At 42.9% G+C, this 18228-nt stretch overlaps 1 protein-coding gene and 1 long non-coding RNA gene across 8 annotated transcripts in view; one reads left to right on the top strand and one right to left on the bottom strand.

Annotated features, from left to right (window-relative positions):
* Positions 1-367: 367 nt before the first annotated feature.
* LOC123385448 lies at positions 368-2012 on the bottom strand. Its single transcript, XR_006597969.1, has 3 exons — positions 1863-2012; positions 1353-1454; positions 368-619 (listed from the first exon to the last, which is right to left on the bottom strand). It is a non-coding gene; the product is annotated as an uncharacterized LOC123385448 (long non-coding RNA).
* A 405-nt stretch (positions 2013-2417) lies between these two features.
* LVRN (laeverin) overlaps positions 2418-18228 on the top strand; it is a 74780-nt gene continuing 58969 nt past the window's right edge. For 6 of the 7 annotated variants that reach the window (XM_045057763.1, XM_045057770.1, XR_006597950.1 and 3 more), the window contains exon 1: positions 2419-3294. In XM_045057763.1, coding sequence (XP_044913698.1) covers positions 2597-3294 — 698 coding nt within the window. In that variant the 5' untranslated portion in view covers positions 2419-2596. Of the gene's footprint in view, positions 3295-18228 lie in introns of all 7 variants that reach the window. The other variant, XM_045057766.1, reaches the window with a different exon arrangement.

Here is an 18228-nt window from a genome sequence, read left to right on the forward strand (position 1 = left end):
CTCAGTCTGTTAAGCATTGGACTCTTGGTTTCAGCTCAGGTCAGGATCTCGCTGTTCATGAGTTTGAGCCCTGCGACGGGCTGATAATGTAGAGCCTGCCTGGGATTCTCTCTCTCTCCCTCTCTCTGTCCCTCCCCCGTGTGTGCTCTCTCAATAAATAAATAAAGCTTTTAAAAATTTTTTTAAAAGATGCAAGAATAATAGACATGTCAAAGCATAAGCATAAACAAAAGTAAATAGGTACAAAGATGCAAAGATGAAGTCCCATTTGGACAGTATATAAAAGCCTGGACCTCTACCCACTAGATGCCAATAGAACTCGCTCCCCCAATCCCCCACCCCCGCCAACCCTTCAAAGTTGTGACAATCGAAAGTCTCCAAAAATTGTCAAATGTCCAGGAGAGAGTCAGCAAAAGCACCTCCAGTTGAGAATCACTGCTTTTAGCTGGTCTGAGTAGTGAGTGGATTTTCTGAGCATCTCCTTAAGTTTTTTGTTTGTTTTTAGGGGCACATGGGTGGTTCGATCTGTTAAGCATGGGTCTCTTGATCTCAGCTCAGGTCCTGATCTCAGGGTCATGAATTCAAGCCCTGCCTTGGGGCTTGGTGCTGGTCGTGAAGCCTACTTGAAAAAAAAATTTTTTTTTTTGTTAAAATTTTTAGTGAATGTATTCCTGGAAAATGGTCTATTTCCCAGAACTATTCTTTCCCTGAAGTGTCAGAAATTTCATGTAATAATATTCTCCAGTTTTTAAGTAATTGACATAAGCATGACTCAGCTGGTGTGTTATTTAGCAACTTTTGAGTGACATGAAAGATTTCTCAGAATCATTTGGTGCCATTTTATTACTTTGAGTCTTTGTGTGGTGGCCAATTTCTATTTGTTTAATGACAAACTGAGGGGAGGAACACCTCTAATACGAATTTGAAGTAACTCAGTTACTGACTCCTTTTATCTCTTTAACATTTCCTTGGGAGTCTGGAATCCTTCAAGAAATTGTCCTGTGGGTGGTAAGGACAATTATTAGCTCTACATCTGGGACACCCCTCTAGCTCAGTAGCACACAGTTCCAACAGAAGGAGCTGTTTCTCCCTTAGCTCTACCCCAGGACCTTCTGGAAGTGATGTAGGTGGCCACCATTATTTTCAAATATGATCGTTTCATTGCTGAAGAAAGCAGGTCAAACCTGTAATCAGGACACGGGTCTGTCTACAGATTACAGCACAACTATCTGTGTGAGCTTGGGTCTAAGTTTTCTTCTTCCGCCCTGTCCCGTTCCGAAAGTTTATTTTTAACTTGATTAATTTCATTGGGAAGGTCAATTTGCCAGGGGAATCACCTTGGTTTACCCCACCTCTGAACTCAGGTGGAAGGGTTTCCTCCTTGGATGGGACCTAGCAGGAGCGTGAAGACTGTTTTCTGGCAGAGATGGAAAATTTCTCTGAGTTCTGAAAGTCTGAAGATGGGATGCGCTCAAGTAAATCTTCAGCCAGCAAGAGAATTTTTAACCACCCTCTCGCCTCCCCCAGTGCCCCCGGAGTACGCGCAACCCCATCCGCAACGCACGCGAGCGCGTGCTTGCAGACTCGGAGCTCCGCTCCCAGGCCGGGGAACTCTCCCTGCAGCACGGGCTAAATAGCAAACAGATGCCCGGCAAGCCAAAGATCTCACCGACTGGGGCACCGCCTGGGACACGGGTCCCGCCCCGGCAGTTTCCGAGTGGAAAGGCTGGCCGCACTACTATGGCTTGAAACGGACCGGTTTGGAAATCAGAACGTCCCCTTTCCCAGGGACTACCCCTCTCCACCCCGCAGCCCCGGAGGAACTCCCCTTGCCTTTCGGTCGGCCCCTCCTCCAGCCCCACCTCGCCAGCTCGGAAAGGCTCGGGGACTCCTGGCCTTGTCTCCATCTTCGCACTCTCTGCCTTGGCTGCGTGAGTCCTGAGCTTATTCAGGAGGTGAATGTAGGCCCAACGGTTTGGCTCCGGGAGTTAGTTCTGATGGCGTGGATGTCCTTCTGAGGGTCATTTCAGAGTGCGTCTCCAAAAGTCCCGATCCTTAAGCCCCTCACCCAACCCCTAGCCCTGGCTTCCCCAGCTGATGGCCAGCAGGTGTGCTGTCCGCAGACCGTCCGGCAGTCAAGGAGCAGCGTGGGCCCTGCACTTGTCTCTTTTCCGACAACACCTGAGACCGCACTGGGGCGCATCGAACAAATCCCATGAATCCAAACATCCTTGTCGGAAGTGTCTAAGTTCGAGTGTGGTCCGACCGTCCCCTTAGCGCGTCGTCTCTGGAAGCCTCTTGTGCGAGGTCTTTTCCTTTGGACCCAAAGAGGCGCGCGCTGCGGTGCGCGGGATCCGCCTCTTCCCCAGGCTCCGGCGGGGCGGGGGTGGGTGGGCAGGGACCTGGATCTGATTAGCTGGGAGGGGGAAGCCGTGGTCCCAACCGTTCGCTCCTGTCTCCCCAGCTCCTCACGGAGGAGGAGGCGGGACGGTACAGAGAAGAAGAGCGAAGGGGGTCCCATCACTGAGCACCAGGGCCACCATTTGAGCCGCCGAGGTCTCCCGGCTGTCGCCCGGCCCTCGCCCCGGCCCCAGCCATGGGGCCCCCTTCCAGCTCTGGCTTCTACGTGAGCCGCGCGGTAGCCCTGCTGCTGGCCGCGCTGGCCGCCGCGCTCCTGCTGGCGCTGGCGGTGCTCGCCGCCCTGTACGGCCGCTGCGCGCGCGTCCAGCCGTCCGACCTCCATCACAGCGGGGTCCCGGACGCCGCGTCCTCGCCGCGCGGCACGCAGGAGGAGCCGCTGCCCACCTGGCCGCCCCGCCCCACTCGTGAACCGGCGGGTACGGCCACCCCGGGCCACTGGCGACCCCCGGGCCCCTGGGACCAGCTGCGCCTGCCGCCCTGGCTCGTGCCTCTGCACTATGAGCTGGAGCTGTGGCCCCGGCTGCGTCCGAACGAGTTCCAGTCTCCGACATTGAGCTTCACCGGCCGCGTGAACATCACCGTGCGCTGCAACGCGGCCACCGCGCGGCTGCTGCTGCACAGCCTCTTCCTGGACTGCGAGAGCGCCGAGGTGCGGGGTCCTCTGTCCTCTGGCCCCCGAGACGGCGCTCTGGGTCGCGTGCCCGTGGACGACGTGTGGTTCGCTTTCGACATGCAGTATATGGTGCTGGAGCTCGGCGCGACCCTGCAGCCCGGGAGCCGGTATGAGCTGCAGCTCAGTTTCTCGGGCCTGGTGTACCGGGACCTCAGGGAGGGGCTCTTCTTCAGCATCTACACGGACCAGGGCGAGCGCAGGTAAGGACAGGCCGGCCCCCGTCCCCCGCTCTAGCTGGGAGTCCCGCTGCTACCTGCGTCCCGGTGAGCGTCTGCTGCGCTTCCCCGCAAAGCCCCCACCCCTCGCGACGCTTGCTTGCAGAGCCAAAAGGCGAGCGCCTCCACCCCCCGCTGCCCTGCAGAGACCCTGCTTGTCTTAAAGCCTCTCGGACCGTGGTCCTGCCTCTGGCCAGTTTTCAGCCCCATCCCTGCCCGTCCAGTTTGTTTCTGTCCTTGCTTTTCTAAGGTCGCTACTACCCTAGAGGTCGATCATAGGCTTCAGAAAACCCCGCTTCTGCTCTAATCCAGGAGGGCTTGCTTCGCCACAGGGGGCAAATAAATCCCTTCCTATTCAGTTTGGTCCGCGGGCCGGCGGTCGCTGTAATATCTGGGAGCTCGTCCGAAATGCAGATCTCCCCCCGCCCCACCTCGATCAAAGGGATCAGACTGCGTTTTAACGAGACCACCGGGGGATTTCTGGGGGGTAGAGGTGGAGAAGCCTGGGGCTGCCGCACCCACGCGCTCGCCGAAGTTCCCTCCCCCAGCGCCCCTCCGCGCTCAGCTCCCTGCTCTGCCTTTCCCCTGGGCTCTCCGTAGATGCTACTCTTGCAACAGGCAGACCCACGTCGGTGCTCTTCTCATTTTTCATTTCTTTTGCTGAGGGTTCTCCCAAATTTAAGAATCCCCTTTAATTCATCCCCTCCCACCCCCTGCCTGGGGAAGGCGTCTTGTTTTGGGGATGAGCAGCAGCACCCCCACCCCTCCCAAGCTTTTTGAACGGCTCTCGGGACGCTGCTTCCGCTGGGGGTGGGGGTGGGGGGAGTACTAACAAGAGACCTCCCCTCTGAGTTTGCAAGCTCACGCAGCTTACATGTGTTCTCTTTACACTCATTTGGGATAATGTCTTCCACACGGAATGTTTCCAGCCCAAGAATTGCCTCTTTCCACGCCCTGAGATCACGCTACTGAACTCAGGAGAGCGCTGGGGGAAATCGTTTCTGCGGAAGACACCAGAAAGGTCTTTCTCCAGGCTGGCGAGCTTCTTCACTCACGCACTGGTGGGGCATTTGCGGTTTACACAACTGCATGTACTTTGCCTTTTATTATTAGAGAAAATGTTCTCAGATGTTCTCTGGGGGAGAGGAACCTAGTAAATTACCCCCTAAATCATCTCCTGCCCTGTTTTCAAAACGCCAGGGGTTTTAAAATAAGTTTAATAAGCTGCCTTAGCGGATGTGTAATCTGTAACTTTTGTTTTTAAGGACTGTATGCTTGGTTTGTTTGTTTGTTTGTTTTCTTTCAAAAATGCACCAGTGCTTGAAAAAGAGTTTTGGAAACTTTCTCATTGGGATGATGTGTCACGGGACTTAAGGACACCAGAAACCTTTTAAAGTGACTGTATGTGTATTTCAGAATGCAAGATTTTTAGAGGAAACACACACACACACACACACACACACACACACACACACACACACACACACACACACACACACACACACACACACACACACACACGCGACCACTGCACATACACCTGACAGTATTTTCTGCTGTCAGCCAGTAAATCTTCATCTGCTATCCCATCTCTTCCTTTTTCCTAATAAGGCCACGGCCTGGATGAACTACCCTAGAAATATGGGAAACGAAAGGCCCCTTTCCATTTTTCCATCGTGTGGCCAACTCGAGTGGTAACTAGAAACCATATTTTGAGAACATGAAAATTCAAACAAGCAGAAATCCTAATCAAGTCCCACAGATGTTCGTAGACCGATGTAGAGTTCCAAAACTGTGGCATCTTGAAGGGGCTGTTGCTCAGGAGTTGTTCTCCTGGGTCTCTGCTTTGCAAACCGCAAGGAAAGCAAACGGCCAGTGGAGCTGGAAGCCAAGGTCGCAAAGAACTTGGACAAAATGATGACTTATGGTGAAGCAGATTTTGGAAGCCCGGCAGGCCCGAGTCTGAGCTGTGTGCCTTGAGTCGGTCTCTTCATGTCTCTGAGCTATTGCCTCATTCACGGAATGGAGCTGAGTGTCAGCTTTTAGGGCGTTGTGAGAATTAACGAGAGAGAGGTCGGTGCCTGGCACACAGTCCATGCAGTGGCAGCTACTGTCGTTAGCTCACAGTGTAACTGTTAGGGGCAGCTTCTTGTCACCTAAGCGAGAAACCTGCCACGTTCTGGGTAGATCTGAGTCGAAGAAGAAGAGGGCCCCCACCTGGGGCACAAACTACCTAATCCCAGCTGCCAGTGGTTGAACATGTTTGCCTCTCGTTTGGTGACCCCTTATCACAGTCTGGACAGGCTGAAGCCTTTAAATAATTTTACTACTCAACACTAAGGGAAGAGAAAAAACCCTTCCAGAAAGTGCAAAGAGCATCGCCATCTCACACTTCTAAGGCTTGGGTGAAGATTTTCTGGCTTAAGAGGTTGCTGGGGAAGCTTCTCTGCCTTTCTGCACGTGGCAGGTGCCATCCCATGTCTGCATGTAGGAGCCATCCACTGAGTGCCTTAGATGTGTGCTTCTGTGTGTGAGCGTGTGGTGCTCTCCTCATTCCATGTGCCAAAAGTTGAGAGCAAACTCCAAATGTTAATGTTCCTTGAAGCGGTGTTTCCCAGACTTGATTCTCTGGCATATTGCTACCCAAGGTTTTGCCCTATTCACACACCTCTGGCCATATTTTTTTGCTTAAAAAAATTGCTCAATTTAAACAAAAATAATAAGTAGATTCATTAAAAGGCAATGCTACGTTATTATCATAAGCCAGAAACCATTTGGAATTTATAGTCATGCAACCGACCAATGCAATGAAAAACAATGTTACTGAGTTCTCCCTGCTTTTATTGTCTGCTGAAGAATCCGATGCCTCTGAATCCATGGGCTGCTCTCTCTTTCTTAAAAAGGGAAATTGGAACTAGGTGTTCAAGAGAAATAACACCAAACTAAGGTTTTTCTTTTGATCTTACCAGAATGATTCATAAAATTTGAAAAAGACTGACGTTCTCGTGTGTGAGTCAGATCTCTATGATAGTGTGTGAGGGCTACCCCAAATCCTTGCCCATCTACATGTGAGGAAATCCTGAATTAGAGTAGTGGTTCACAAACTTTTAAATTATATTAGAGGGGTGCCCAGGTGGCTCAGTTGGTTGAGCGTCGGACTTTGGCTCAGGTCATGATCTCGAAGTTCGTGAGTTGGAGCCCCGCGTTGGGCTCTGTGCTGACAGCTCAGAGCCTGGAGCCTGCTTCAGATTCTGTGTTTCCCTGTCTCTCTGCCCCATCCCCCTCTTGTACTCTGTGTCTCTCTCAAAATAAATAAACACTAAAAAAATTAAAAAAATATAAGAATAAAGCATATTTAAAAAATAAATAAAGTATATTAGAGTCACCAGAGGAGTTTATGAAACAGAGTCCTGGGGCACACCTTCAGAAATTCCAGATCCGTACACATGTTCAGAGCAACATTAGTCAAAACGGCCACCAGGTGGAAGCAATGCATGCCCATCAATGGATGGATGGATGAACAAAAGGTGGCATATACATAAAAGGGAGTATTATTCCACCTTAAAAAGGAAGGAGATTCTGACCTATGCTACAGCATAGATGAACCTTGAGGGCATTGTATAAGTGCCTAGAGTAGTTAAATTCAGAGACAGAAAGTAGAATGTAGGTTGCTAGGAGCTGGCAGGGGCAGGGAGAAGTTGTTACATGGGGACATTTTGGTTGTTTCCAGGTTTGCCTATTACAAACAAAGCTTCCATGAGCAATTTTGTATACGTTTTTGGACAAACACAAGTTTTCATCTTTCTGGAATCAACACCCAGATTCCACGATTGGTGGGTCATGATTGGTGGGTCATACGGTTGTTTCACATGTAGTTTTCAAGAAACTGCTAACTTGCTTCCCAAAGTATACCATTTACATTCCCACCAACAATGTATGAATGATAGTTTCTCTGCCGCTTAGCCACCATTTGCTTTTACCACTGTTTTTATTTTTTATTTTAGCTGTCATGATGAGTATGTAGTGATACCTCATTGTGGTTTTAATTTGCATTTTTCCAACTGCTCATGATGTTCAGCTTTTTCTCATGCTTACTTGGCATCTGTATATCACCTTTGATGAAATGTCTCCTCATGTCTTTTGCCCATTTTCTAATTGAATTGTTTGTTTGTTTACTTTTGAGTTCTGAGAGTTCTTTATACATTCTAGATCTGAGTCTGTTGTGAGATATGTGGTTTACAAATGGGTTCTCCTGGTCTGTAGCTTGTTTTTTTCATCTTAATAAGGTCTTCCAGGAACACCTGGCTGACTCAGTTAGAAAAGGATGCAACTCTTTGTTTATTCTTGAGAGAGAGAGAACTTGAGCAGAGGAGGAGCAGACAGAGGGGAACACAGGATCCGAAGTAGGCTCTGTGCTGACAGCAGAGAACTCATGAACTGTGAGATCATGACCTGGGCCCAAGTCAAACACTTAGTCAACTGACCCACCTACGTGCCCCTAAAAAAGGATGCAACTCTTAATCTCGGGGCCGTGAGCCCCATGTTGGATGTAGAGATTACTTAAATAAATAAAACTTTAATAGTAATGATAATAATCATCTCCAGGGAGCAAAAGTTTTTCATTAAATGAAGTCCGATTTATCAATTATTTTTTTATTTCTTTATTATTTTTTTTTCCGATTTATCAATTGTTTAAATAGACCAGGCTTTTGTATCATGGCTAAGGATGCTTTCTTAAAAAGGCTTTTGGGGGCGCCCGGGTGGCGCAGTCGGTTAGGCGTCCGACTTCAGCCAGGTCACGATCTCGCGGTCTGTGAGTTCGAGCCCCGTGTCAGGCTCTGGGCTGATGGCTCAGAGCCTGGAGCCTGTTTCTGATTCTGTGTCTCCCTCTCTCTCTGCCCCTCGCCCGTTCATGCTCTGTCTCTCTTTGTCCCCAAAATAAATAAACATTAAAAAAAAAAATAAAAAGGCTTTTGTTTTAGAGCAATTTTAGGTTTACAACAAAATTGGAGGTACGGAGATTTCCCATATAGCCCCTGTACCTATACCTACATGGCCTCCCCCATTATCAATACCACCCGCCAGAATGATATATTTTTTTTAACCAAAGGTGAAGCTATATTGGCATACCATAATCACCCAGAGTCCATAGTTTACTGTAGGGTTCACTCTTGCTGTTATGCATTCTATCTGTTTGGACAAGTGTGTAATGACATATATCATTATAATATCATACAGAGTACTTTAACTGACGTAAAAATTCTCTGTTATCTGCCTGTTCATCCCTTGCCCCCATCACTGATCTTTCTTGTCTTCATCGTATTGCCTTTTCTAGAATGTCTTATATTTGGAATCATATTATGCAATATGCATTTGAGATTCCTTCATGTCTCTTCATGTCTTGATAGTTCATTTCTTTTCAGCACTGAATAGTATTCTATTGTCTGGGTATACCATTGTTTATGTATTCACCTACTGAAAACTATCTTCGTTGCTTCAGGTTTTGGTGATTCTGAAAAAGTTGCTCTCAACTCTTTGTGCAGATTCTTGTGTAGACAAAAACTTTCGGGTAATTTTCTTTAGTTAAATACCAACGAGCATAATTGCTGAGTCATATGATAAGACTGTGCTTAGTTGTACAAGAAGTCATGAAACCGTCTTTCAAAGCGGCTGCGCCATTTTATATTCCCACCAACAATGGATGAGAGTGCTTGTTACTCCATATCCTCACCAGCATTTGGTGGTGTCAGTGTTCTGGATTTTGGCCATTCTAATAAGTCGATAGTGGTATCTTGTTGTTGTTTTAATTTGCATTTCCCTGATGACATATGATGTGGAGCACCTTTTAATGTGCTTATTTGTCATGTGTATAATTTCTTCGGTGAGTTGTTTGTTGGGGTTTGGGCCCATTTTTAAATTGAGTTGTTTTCTTATTGTGTGTTTTAAGAGTTCTTTGCATATTTTAGGTAACCATCCTTTATCAGATATGTCTTTTGCAAATATATTCTCCTAGTCTGTGGCTTGTCTTCTTGCTCTCTTTATATGTCTTTTGCAGAGAAGTTTTTAATTAAAAATTTTTATTATGTTTATTTATTTATTTTGAGAGAGAGAGAGAGAGAGAGAGAGAGAGAGAGAGAGAGAGAGAGAGAGAGAACGAACCCAAATGGGGAAGGCCGAGAGAAGGAAAGACAGAATCCCAGGCAGACACGGCACCACCAGTGCAGAGCCCGATGCAGGGCTCAAACCCATAAACCGTGAGATCATGACCAGAGCAGAGATCAAGAGCTTACCTGACTGTGTTACCTGGGCACCCCAGAAGTCTTTAATTTTAAAGAAATCCCCCTTATCAATTATTTCTGTCATGGATCATGTCTTTGGTGTAGTATCTAAAAAGACATCAGTATACTCAAGGTCATATAGGTTTTCTCCTGTGTTACCTTGTAGGAGTTTTGTGTTTTTGCATTTACATTTTAAAGTGGCCCATTGTGAGTTAATTTGACCCTTTATGAGCTTAATTTTTGTGAAGGGTGTAAGGTTTTGTGTCTACATTCAATTTTTTTGCATGTGAATGTCTAGTATTCCAGAAACATTTGTTGAAGAGACTGTCACTGCTCCATTGCATTGCCTTTGCTCCTTTGTCAAAGATCAGTTGGCTGTATTTGGGTTTATTTCTGGGCTATTCTGTTCATTGATCCATTTGTCTGTTCTTTAGCAATATCACACTCTTGATTACCGTAGCTTTCTGGTAAGTCTTAAAGTCAGATAGTGTCAATCTTCCAACATTGTTCTTCTCCTTCAATATTGTGTTGGCTATTCCGGGTCTTTTACCTCTCCATATAAATTTTAGAATTGGCTTATTGATATTCACAAGTTTAGCTTGCTAGGATTTTCGTTGTGATTGCATTGAATCTATAGACTAATTTGGTAAGAACTGACATCTTGATAATATGAGTCATCCTATCTATGAACATGGAATCTTTCCTCATTTATTTAGTTCTTTTTAAAATTTCATTCTTCAAAGCTTTCTATTTTTCCTTGTATAGATCTTGCATATATTTTGTTAGATACCTAAGGATTTCATTTTTGGGGGGGAGTACTAATATAAATGGCATTCTGGTTTTAATTTCAAATTTCACTTAATTGTTGGCAGGTAGGAAAGCAATTGGCTTTTGTGTATTAGTCTTGTATACTGCAACCTTGCTATAATTGCTTATGAGTTTCAGGAGTTTCTTTGTCAATTCTTTTGGATTTTCTACATAGACAGTCATGTCATCTATGACTAAAGACTGTTTTGTTTCTTCCCTCCCAATCTATCTACCATTTATTTCCTTTTCCTGACTTACTGCATTAGTAAGGACTTCCAGCACAATGTTGAAGAATGGTGAGAGGGCACATCCTTGCCTTGTACTTGACCTGAATGGGAAAGCCTTCAGTTCTCACCAGTAAGTGTGAAGTTAGCTGTAGATTTTTTTGCAATCTTTAATTCAGGATGAGTAAGTTCCCTTCTATTCCTATTTTACTGAGAGTGTTTTTTTTTTTTTTTTAACCATGAATAGATGTTGGATTTTGGCAAATGCTTGTCCTGCATCTATTAATCAGATCATGTGATTTTTTTCTTATTTACTCTCTTGATATGATGGATTACATTAATTATTTTTCAAATGTTGAACCAGTCTTGTATACCTGAGATAAATCCCACTTGGTTGTGGTATACAATTCTTTTTATACATTGTTGGATTCAATTTGCTAATATTTTGTTGAGAATTTTTGCATCTGTGTTCATGAGAGATGTTGGTCAATAATTTTTCATTTTTTGTAATGTGTTTGTTTTGATATTAGGGTAATGCTGTCCTCACAGGATGTGTTAGGAAGTATTTGCTTCTATCCTCTGAAAGAAATTGTAGAGAATTGTTATCATTTCTTCCTTAAATATTTGGTAGAATTCACCAGTGAACCCATCTGGGCCTGGTGCTTTCTTTTTTGGAAGGTTATTAATTCTTGATTCAATTTTTAAAATAGATATAAGCTTATTCAGATTGTGTCTTCCTATGTGTTTTGGAAGATTATGTCTTTTAGGGAGTTGGTCCATTTCATCTAGGTTACCAAATCTATGAACATAGAGCTGTTCATAGTACTTATTATCCTTTTAATGTTCATGGGATCTGTACTGATGTCTCCCTTTTCATTTCTGATCTTGTTTTTTTTTTAAATGTTTACTTATTTTTGAGAGAGAGAGAGAGAGAGAGAGAGAGCGAGCGAGCAGGGGAGGAGCAGAGAGGGGGGGGAGACACAAAATCCAAAGCAAACTCCAGGCTCTGAGGTGTCAGCACAACACAGGGCTCAAACCATGAACCATGAGATCATGGCCTGAGCCAAAGTTGGATGTTTAATGGACTGAGCCACCCAGGCACCACTCTGATTTTGGTATTAATATAGTTGAATTAATATTTATCACATGCATTATTGTTTTTTTTAATTGCCATTGCTCTTTGCTCCTATTTTTGTCTTCTCCTATTCTCCCTTTCTTTACTATGTTCAATCTGCCAATCCATGAACATAGTATGTATGTACATTGTTTAGATCTTTGATTTATTTCATAAGCATTTTATTGTTTTCACCATACAAGTCCTATACTCTACCCATGGGTAGAGTGCTTTGGGTTTCCTAATCCAAGGTCAAATTGGGCAATTGAAACTGTATCTAACCCCTAAGCACTTAATTTTATTTGAACAATTGTAAATGGTATTGTATTTTTAATTTGAGTCTTCATATGATTGTTGCTACTCTCTAGAAATACTGAATTTTGTATGTTTGTTTTGATATCCTATGACTTGCTCATCTCACTTACTAGGTCTAGGAATTTTTTTTGTAGATTCCTTGGGCTATTATACACAAAGATTTGAGAAGTATTCATGTATCAGTCTGTGTATGAATTCTTTGTGTGAATTCCTTTTTTTTCCCAGTAAATAACTAGTGGAGTGGATGACTGGAAAATACAGTAGGTAGGTGTTTAATTTCTTAAAAAATTATAAAATTATTTTCCAAATATTTTTACTATTTTACATTTTCATCAATACTATAGGAGAATTCTAGTTGTTTATCTTCATCAACACTTGGTATTGCCAGCAGGCTTTCTCATTTTAGCCATTCTAATAGGTGACTCTCACTGCAGTTTTAATTTGTATTTCCCTAATGACTAATAATGTGCATCATTTCCTGCACTTGTCATCCATGTATCTTAGCAAAATGTCTGTTAAAATCTTTTGTCCATTTTTGTTGTTTTGTTATTGTTGAATTTTTAAAGGGTCTTTTCTCAAACATATAATTTGCAAATATTTTCTCAGTCTGTGGTTTGTGTTTTTATTTTCTTAATAGCATCTTTGAAAGCAAAAGTTTTCTATCTTGATGAAGTCCAATTTATCATTTTTTTCTTTTATGTATCAGCCTTTTAGCATTGTATCTAAAAAAGCATTGTCTACACAAAGTTCACAAAAAATTTCTCCTATGCCTTTTATTACAAGTTGCATAGTTTTAGGTTTTGTAGTTACACCTATGATCCATTTTGAGGTAATTTTTAAAAAATGTTTATTTTTGAGAGAGAGAGAGAGCGCACAAGTGGAGGCCAGGAAGAGAGAGGGGAACAGAGGGTCTGAAGTGGACTCTGTGCTGACAGCAAGAGGGCCAATGCAGGGCTTGAACCCACGAGCCATGAGACCATGACCTGAGCCAGAGTTGGACACTTAACTGACTGAGCACTCAGGCACCCCTGAGTTAATTTTGGTATATGATATGAGATATGGATTAAAGGTCATTTTTAAATTTTTTGCATACAGATATTGAATGGTTTTGATACGATTTGCTGAAGAGTCTACTGTTTCTTCTTTGAATTGTCTTTATACCTTGTAAAACATCAATTGTCCATATATAGGAGGGTGTATTTTTGAATTTCCTCTTCTACATCATTGGTTTATTTGTATATCTTTATGCCAATTCCACAGTGTCTTGATTGCTAAAGCTTTATAATAAATCTCGAAACCTGATAATATTTATCACCAACTTTGTTTTCTTTTTAAAAGTTGTTTAGGCTATTCTAGATCCTTTGTGTTTTCATATGAATTTTAGAATTAGCTTGTCATTTTCTACCAACAAAAACATCTGCTGAAATCTTGGTTGAGATTGTGCTGAATCTATAAAGCAATGGGGGAGAATTCAAGTTTTAAAATATTGAGTCTTCTAACCCATGAATATGATATGTCTCCCTATTTATTTGTGGTCCTCTTTAATGTCCCTTGGCAAGGTTTTATAGCTTTAACTGTACATATCTCGCACATGCCTTATCAAATTTTCCCTATTTTATATTTTAAACGTATTATAAATGGTATTTAAAAAAATTCCAATTTCCAATTGTTTGTTGTTAGTTAATTTTTGTGTATTGATTTTCTATGCTGTCACCTTACTAAACTCACTTCTTAGCTTTAGCAGCTTTTTTGTTAATTCCTGTTTTGACTTTGTTAAATTAACATGTTACATAGCCTTGGGGTGTTAGATAGTGAGCCAAGGTTCAACAAAAGACCGCAAAGGAATTGAAATGGAGAAGTTTATTATTCCTAGGCTCTGGAGGAAGTACATGGCACACCTTGAGGGGTCACATGGGGAGATCAAGGCAAGATATAGGTAGAACACCAGGAGCTGGGGCGCCTGCCTTTATTAGGGTTCATGGCCAGAGTGCTTTGGGGTTCTTAGTCCATGGCCAGATTGTGTAATTCAACTGAAAAAGAGTGAGATTTTGTTAAGCTTTGCAGGGATGGCTCTGCAGGTGGGGAAGGCTTTATCACAAGGTGTATCAGGAGTCACATCAGGAGCTTGTATTTACCTGTGACTCTGCAGGCTGTTGTCTAGAGCATGTAGTTGTATGAGGCTAATGTCAGGTTAAGGCCCCTAAAGGCTGCTTGGCCAAACAATATGGATGCCAAAGCAGCAATACCATGGAGTAGCTTAGCTAAACTGAGAATTCCATTAAATTTTCTGTATCAGTGATTATATAGTCTTGAATAAAGAGAGTTTTACTTTTTGGTTACTTTAAGTGCCTTTTATGTCTTTCCCCTGCTTTACTTCCATGGTTAGAGCCTCAATACAATGTTGGATAAAAGTAGTTAAGTACAAATATCCTTGTTTTGTTCCTTATCATAAGCTGAAAGCATTCAGTCTTGCACTGCTAAGTATGATTTTTTCCTGTAGTTTTTCTTTTCTCTTCTTCTTCCACTTCCTCTCCTCCTCCTCCTCCTCCTCCTCCTCCTCTTCCTCTTCCTCTTCCTCTTCCTTCTTCATCGTCTTCTCTTTATAGATTCCCTGTATCAGATTGAGGAAGTTCCCTTCTGTTTCTAGTTTTCTGAGAGTTTTTATCAGATTGGATGCCAGATTTTGTCAAATGCTTTATCTGCATCTATTGAGATGATCATATGGTTCTTCTTTTTTTAGCCTGTTAATATGGCAAATTACATTACTTGATTTTCTAATGATAAATTAACATTGCATTTGCAAGATATATACTACTTGGTTTTGATGTATTATCCTTTTTATATTTTGTTGCATTTGATTTACTAAAATTTTGGTTTTAATTTTTGCATCCCTGTTCATGGGGTTTCTTTTTCTTTGTCTTGTTTTGGTATCAGAGTAACGCTGCCTTCAAAGAATACATTTAGAAGTTTCTTTGATTTTGGGGGAAGAATTTATATGGAATTGGCATTGATTATTGCTTAAATTTTTGGTTGAATTTCACTAATGAAGCCACCTGGGCCTCGAGGGTTTTTTTGTTTGTTTGTTTTTGTGGGATGGTTTTAAACTACAAATTAAATTTTTTTAATGAATAGAGGGCTATTCAGATTATCTATTTCCTCATGAGCAAGCTTTGGTTGTTTGGGTCTTTCAAGGAATTTGCCCATTTAGTCAAAGTTGTCAAATTTAAGTATAATTAATGTTCAAAATATTCCTTTATTATTTTAATATCTGTAGAATCTGTAGTGATGTCACTTCTCTCACCCCTGACATTGGTCATTTGTGTCTTCTCTCTTTTGGGAGCTGAAGCCCTGGTTGTGAAATCACCTCTGCCACTTACTAGTTGTCTAACCAGTGGCATACACTCCGGGGTGTTCAGCTTTTTGTAAGGTAAAAGGATGGGGTTCTCCAATGTCTCTTCCACTTCTGACAGACAATAAGTTTGATCAGTGTGCCTTGAGATTTATCTACTTTGTTAATCTGTTTCAATGATTTACTCTACTGTTTTTTTGTTTTTCACTGCAATGCTTTATGTATTATTCTTTATTATTTCCTTTCTTCTTACTTTGGGCTTCCTTTTCTTTTTCTATTTTCTTAAGGTGGGTGCAAGGTAAGTGATTTAAGGTATTTTTTTTCTTCTCTAACATAAATATTTAGTGCTATAAAATTTCCAGTAACTACTGCATTAGTGGCATGCCACCAATATTGTCATGTTGCTTTTAAAATTTTCATCCAGTTCCACATCCTTTGTAATTTCCCTTTTGATTTCTTCTTTGAATCATGGGTTATGTAGAACTGTGCTATTTAGTTTCCAAACATTTGGGCATTTTCTCATTTTTTATTGCGTGCCTGACATTTCAAAGTTTATGTTGCTCAATGCCACATTTTGTTACATTGCTTTAATGAATGCTGGTCTTTTTTGGATAGGTATACAAGTTATTTGGTGACCTTGATCCTTGTTTGATCCCCCATGTCTTGTGTTTAAGTTCTTTGAGAATGGATCTAAAGTCATCTAAAGTCACTAAAGGGGCACATAGGTGGATCAGTTGGTTAAGCATCTGACTCTTGATTTTGGCTCAGGTCATGATCTCATGGCTTGTGGGTTCAAGCCCCGTGTTGGGGTCCATGCTGGCAGTTGGAGCCTGCTTGGGATTCTCTCTCTCCCTCTCTCTCTGCTCCTCCCTGACTTTCACTTCCCCCCCACCAAGATAAATAAATAAATTAAAAAAAAAATTAAAGTTGCTTTTACCCCAAGGCTACTTTAGTTCACTGCTCAGGCATTACCTTCCTGGTCTCTGTTGAAAATCCATTTATTCTAGCAATTTCTGTACTCTGGCTTGTGGGAATTGGAACAATTCCTAGCATTGTGTGAGCTTCAGGAATTGTTCACCTTTCCTCTTCATGGTAGCTGTTCTTTCTTTGCTTGACCTCTTAAAGTACAGGTTAATATTTGACCAAAGGCTCGGGGTGAGGAGGGGTTATATGGACTCTGTGCAGATTTTTGGATTTCTGCCCTGAAGATTCTAGCTATCTAGGTCTCCCTGAGCATCAGTCATAGTCTCCTCAATTCAACGAGACCGCTGCACTCTGTTTTCGTTCCCTTTCCTTGTGCTGCAGTTGAGAAATTACATCCAGGTAGGCGAGGTGATTATAGAGTTCACATCTTTTGTTTCTCTTCTCTTGGAAATCACAGTCCAGTGCTTCCTGTTACCTAATGTCTGAAAACAGTTGTTTCATATATTTCATAAGAGTTTTTAGTTGTTTTCAGCAGAAGGCTAATTCTAGCCTGTGGTACTATAGAAGTCTCATCATCTCTAGATTTGGTAATGTTATTAAGTATAAAGTTAATCCTCAGTTCTTCCTCATGATATCTTGGTCTGCTCATAGTTTCTATTACATGATGTTCTACAAAGCACCTAAAAGGATCCCAGGAGAGGGAGCTAGCTGGAAAGGACCCCAGGCTGGGAAGCTGGAGCCTTCGTTCTGGTACTACCCCCGACCCCTGCCACTTCCTAGTTGTCTAACCAGTTATATAAATTCCCGGGGTGCCAGCTTCCACATCTATAAATTGAGATGGGACTCTCCAAGGTCTCTTCCACTTTGGAAATTCAGTGAAAGAAAGAATTTGTAATCCCATTGTTGTTCAAAGTGTCCTTTAAGAATACTTGTTGAGGGGCACCTGGGTGGCGCAGTCGGTTAAGCGTCCGACTTCAGCCAGGTCACGATATCGCGGTCCGTGAGTTCGAGCCCCGCGTCAGGCTTTGGGCTGATGGCTCAGAGCCTGGAGCCTGTTTCCGATTCTGTGTCTCCCTCTCTCTCTGACCCTCCCCCGTTCATGCTCTGTCTCTCTCTGTCCCAAAAATAAATAAAAACGTTGCAAAAAAAATTTTAAAAAAAGAATACTTGTTGCATTTCCAATCATGCCATGTCCTGTATAAAATATAAGGTAGAACAGGGAGGTATTCAGGGGAATGAGAGTAGGAAAATTAAGAGATTAAGAGATGAGGGCGGCTCACTAGTGTGAAATGGCTGGAGAAAATTAGGATTTTTATCTGGGACCCGTTAAGGGGAGAACCGCGTGATTAAAATCCATCAGCATGTGCAGGTGTAGAAAGAATGAACAGAGAACTGGAAAAGACGTCCTTCCAGTTGCTGTTTATGCTAGGAAATCTGGCACCAGCCTCAGAGAATGACACACAAGAGAGAAATTTGAGCAATATTAGGAAAGAATTTGAAAGTATCCAAACAAGGTCAGTGAACTCAAATACCGAGCACATGATCTCACTGGTGTCACAGATAAAAGAGGTCATTTCATTATCCTATAGAGGTGTTGAGCCCGCATGTCTCACGGGGCCCAGCTGTCTTCTCCGGGAGATGGTTTTGCTCATCAAAGATTCAGATCCTGTATCTTTTGCAAACAAGTGTAACCAGCCTATCGAAAAGGCACACCTCCCAGTTCAGTAAAAATGCGACTGTGTTTCTCCCACTGTGCTTTTACAATTTCGTCTCAGAGATCATCTTTCCTGCTCCTGCTTAAATACTCTAACAGCCCCATAATTTACTGCTCATTCTTAGGTGACAGATGAGCTACATTCCCTAAGTCACAAACACTGTCCAGATGCAAAAATTTGAGCATCCAGTCCT

This window comes from Felis catus, chromosome A1 (genome assembly GCF_018350175.1).
Source record: "Felis catus isolate Fca126 chromosome A1, F.catus_Fca126_mat1.0, whole genome shotgun sequence".
NCBI lineage: Eukaryota > Metazoa > Chordata > Mammalia > Carnivora > Felidae > Felis > Felis catus.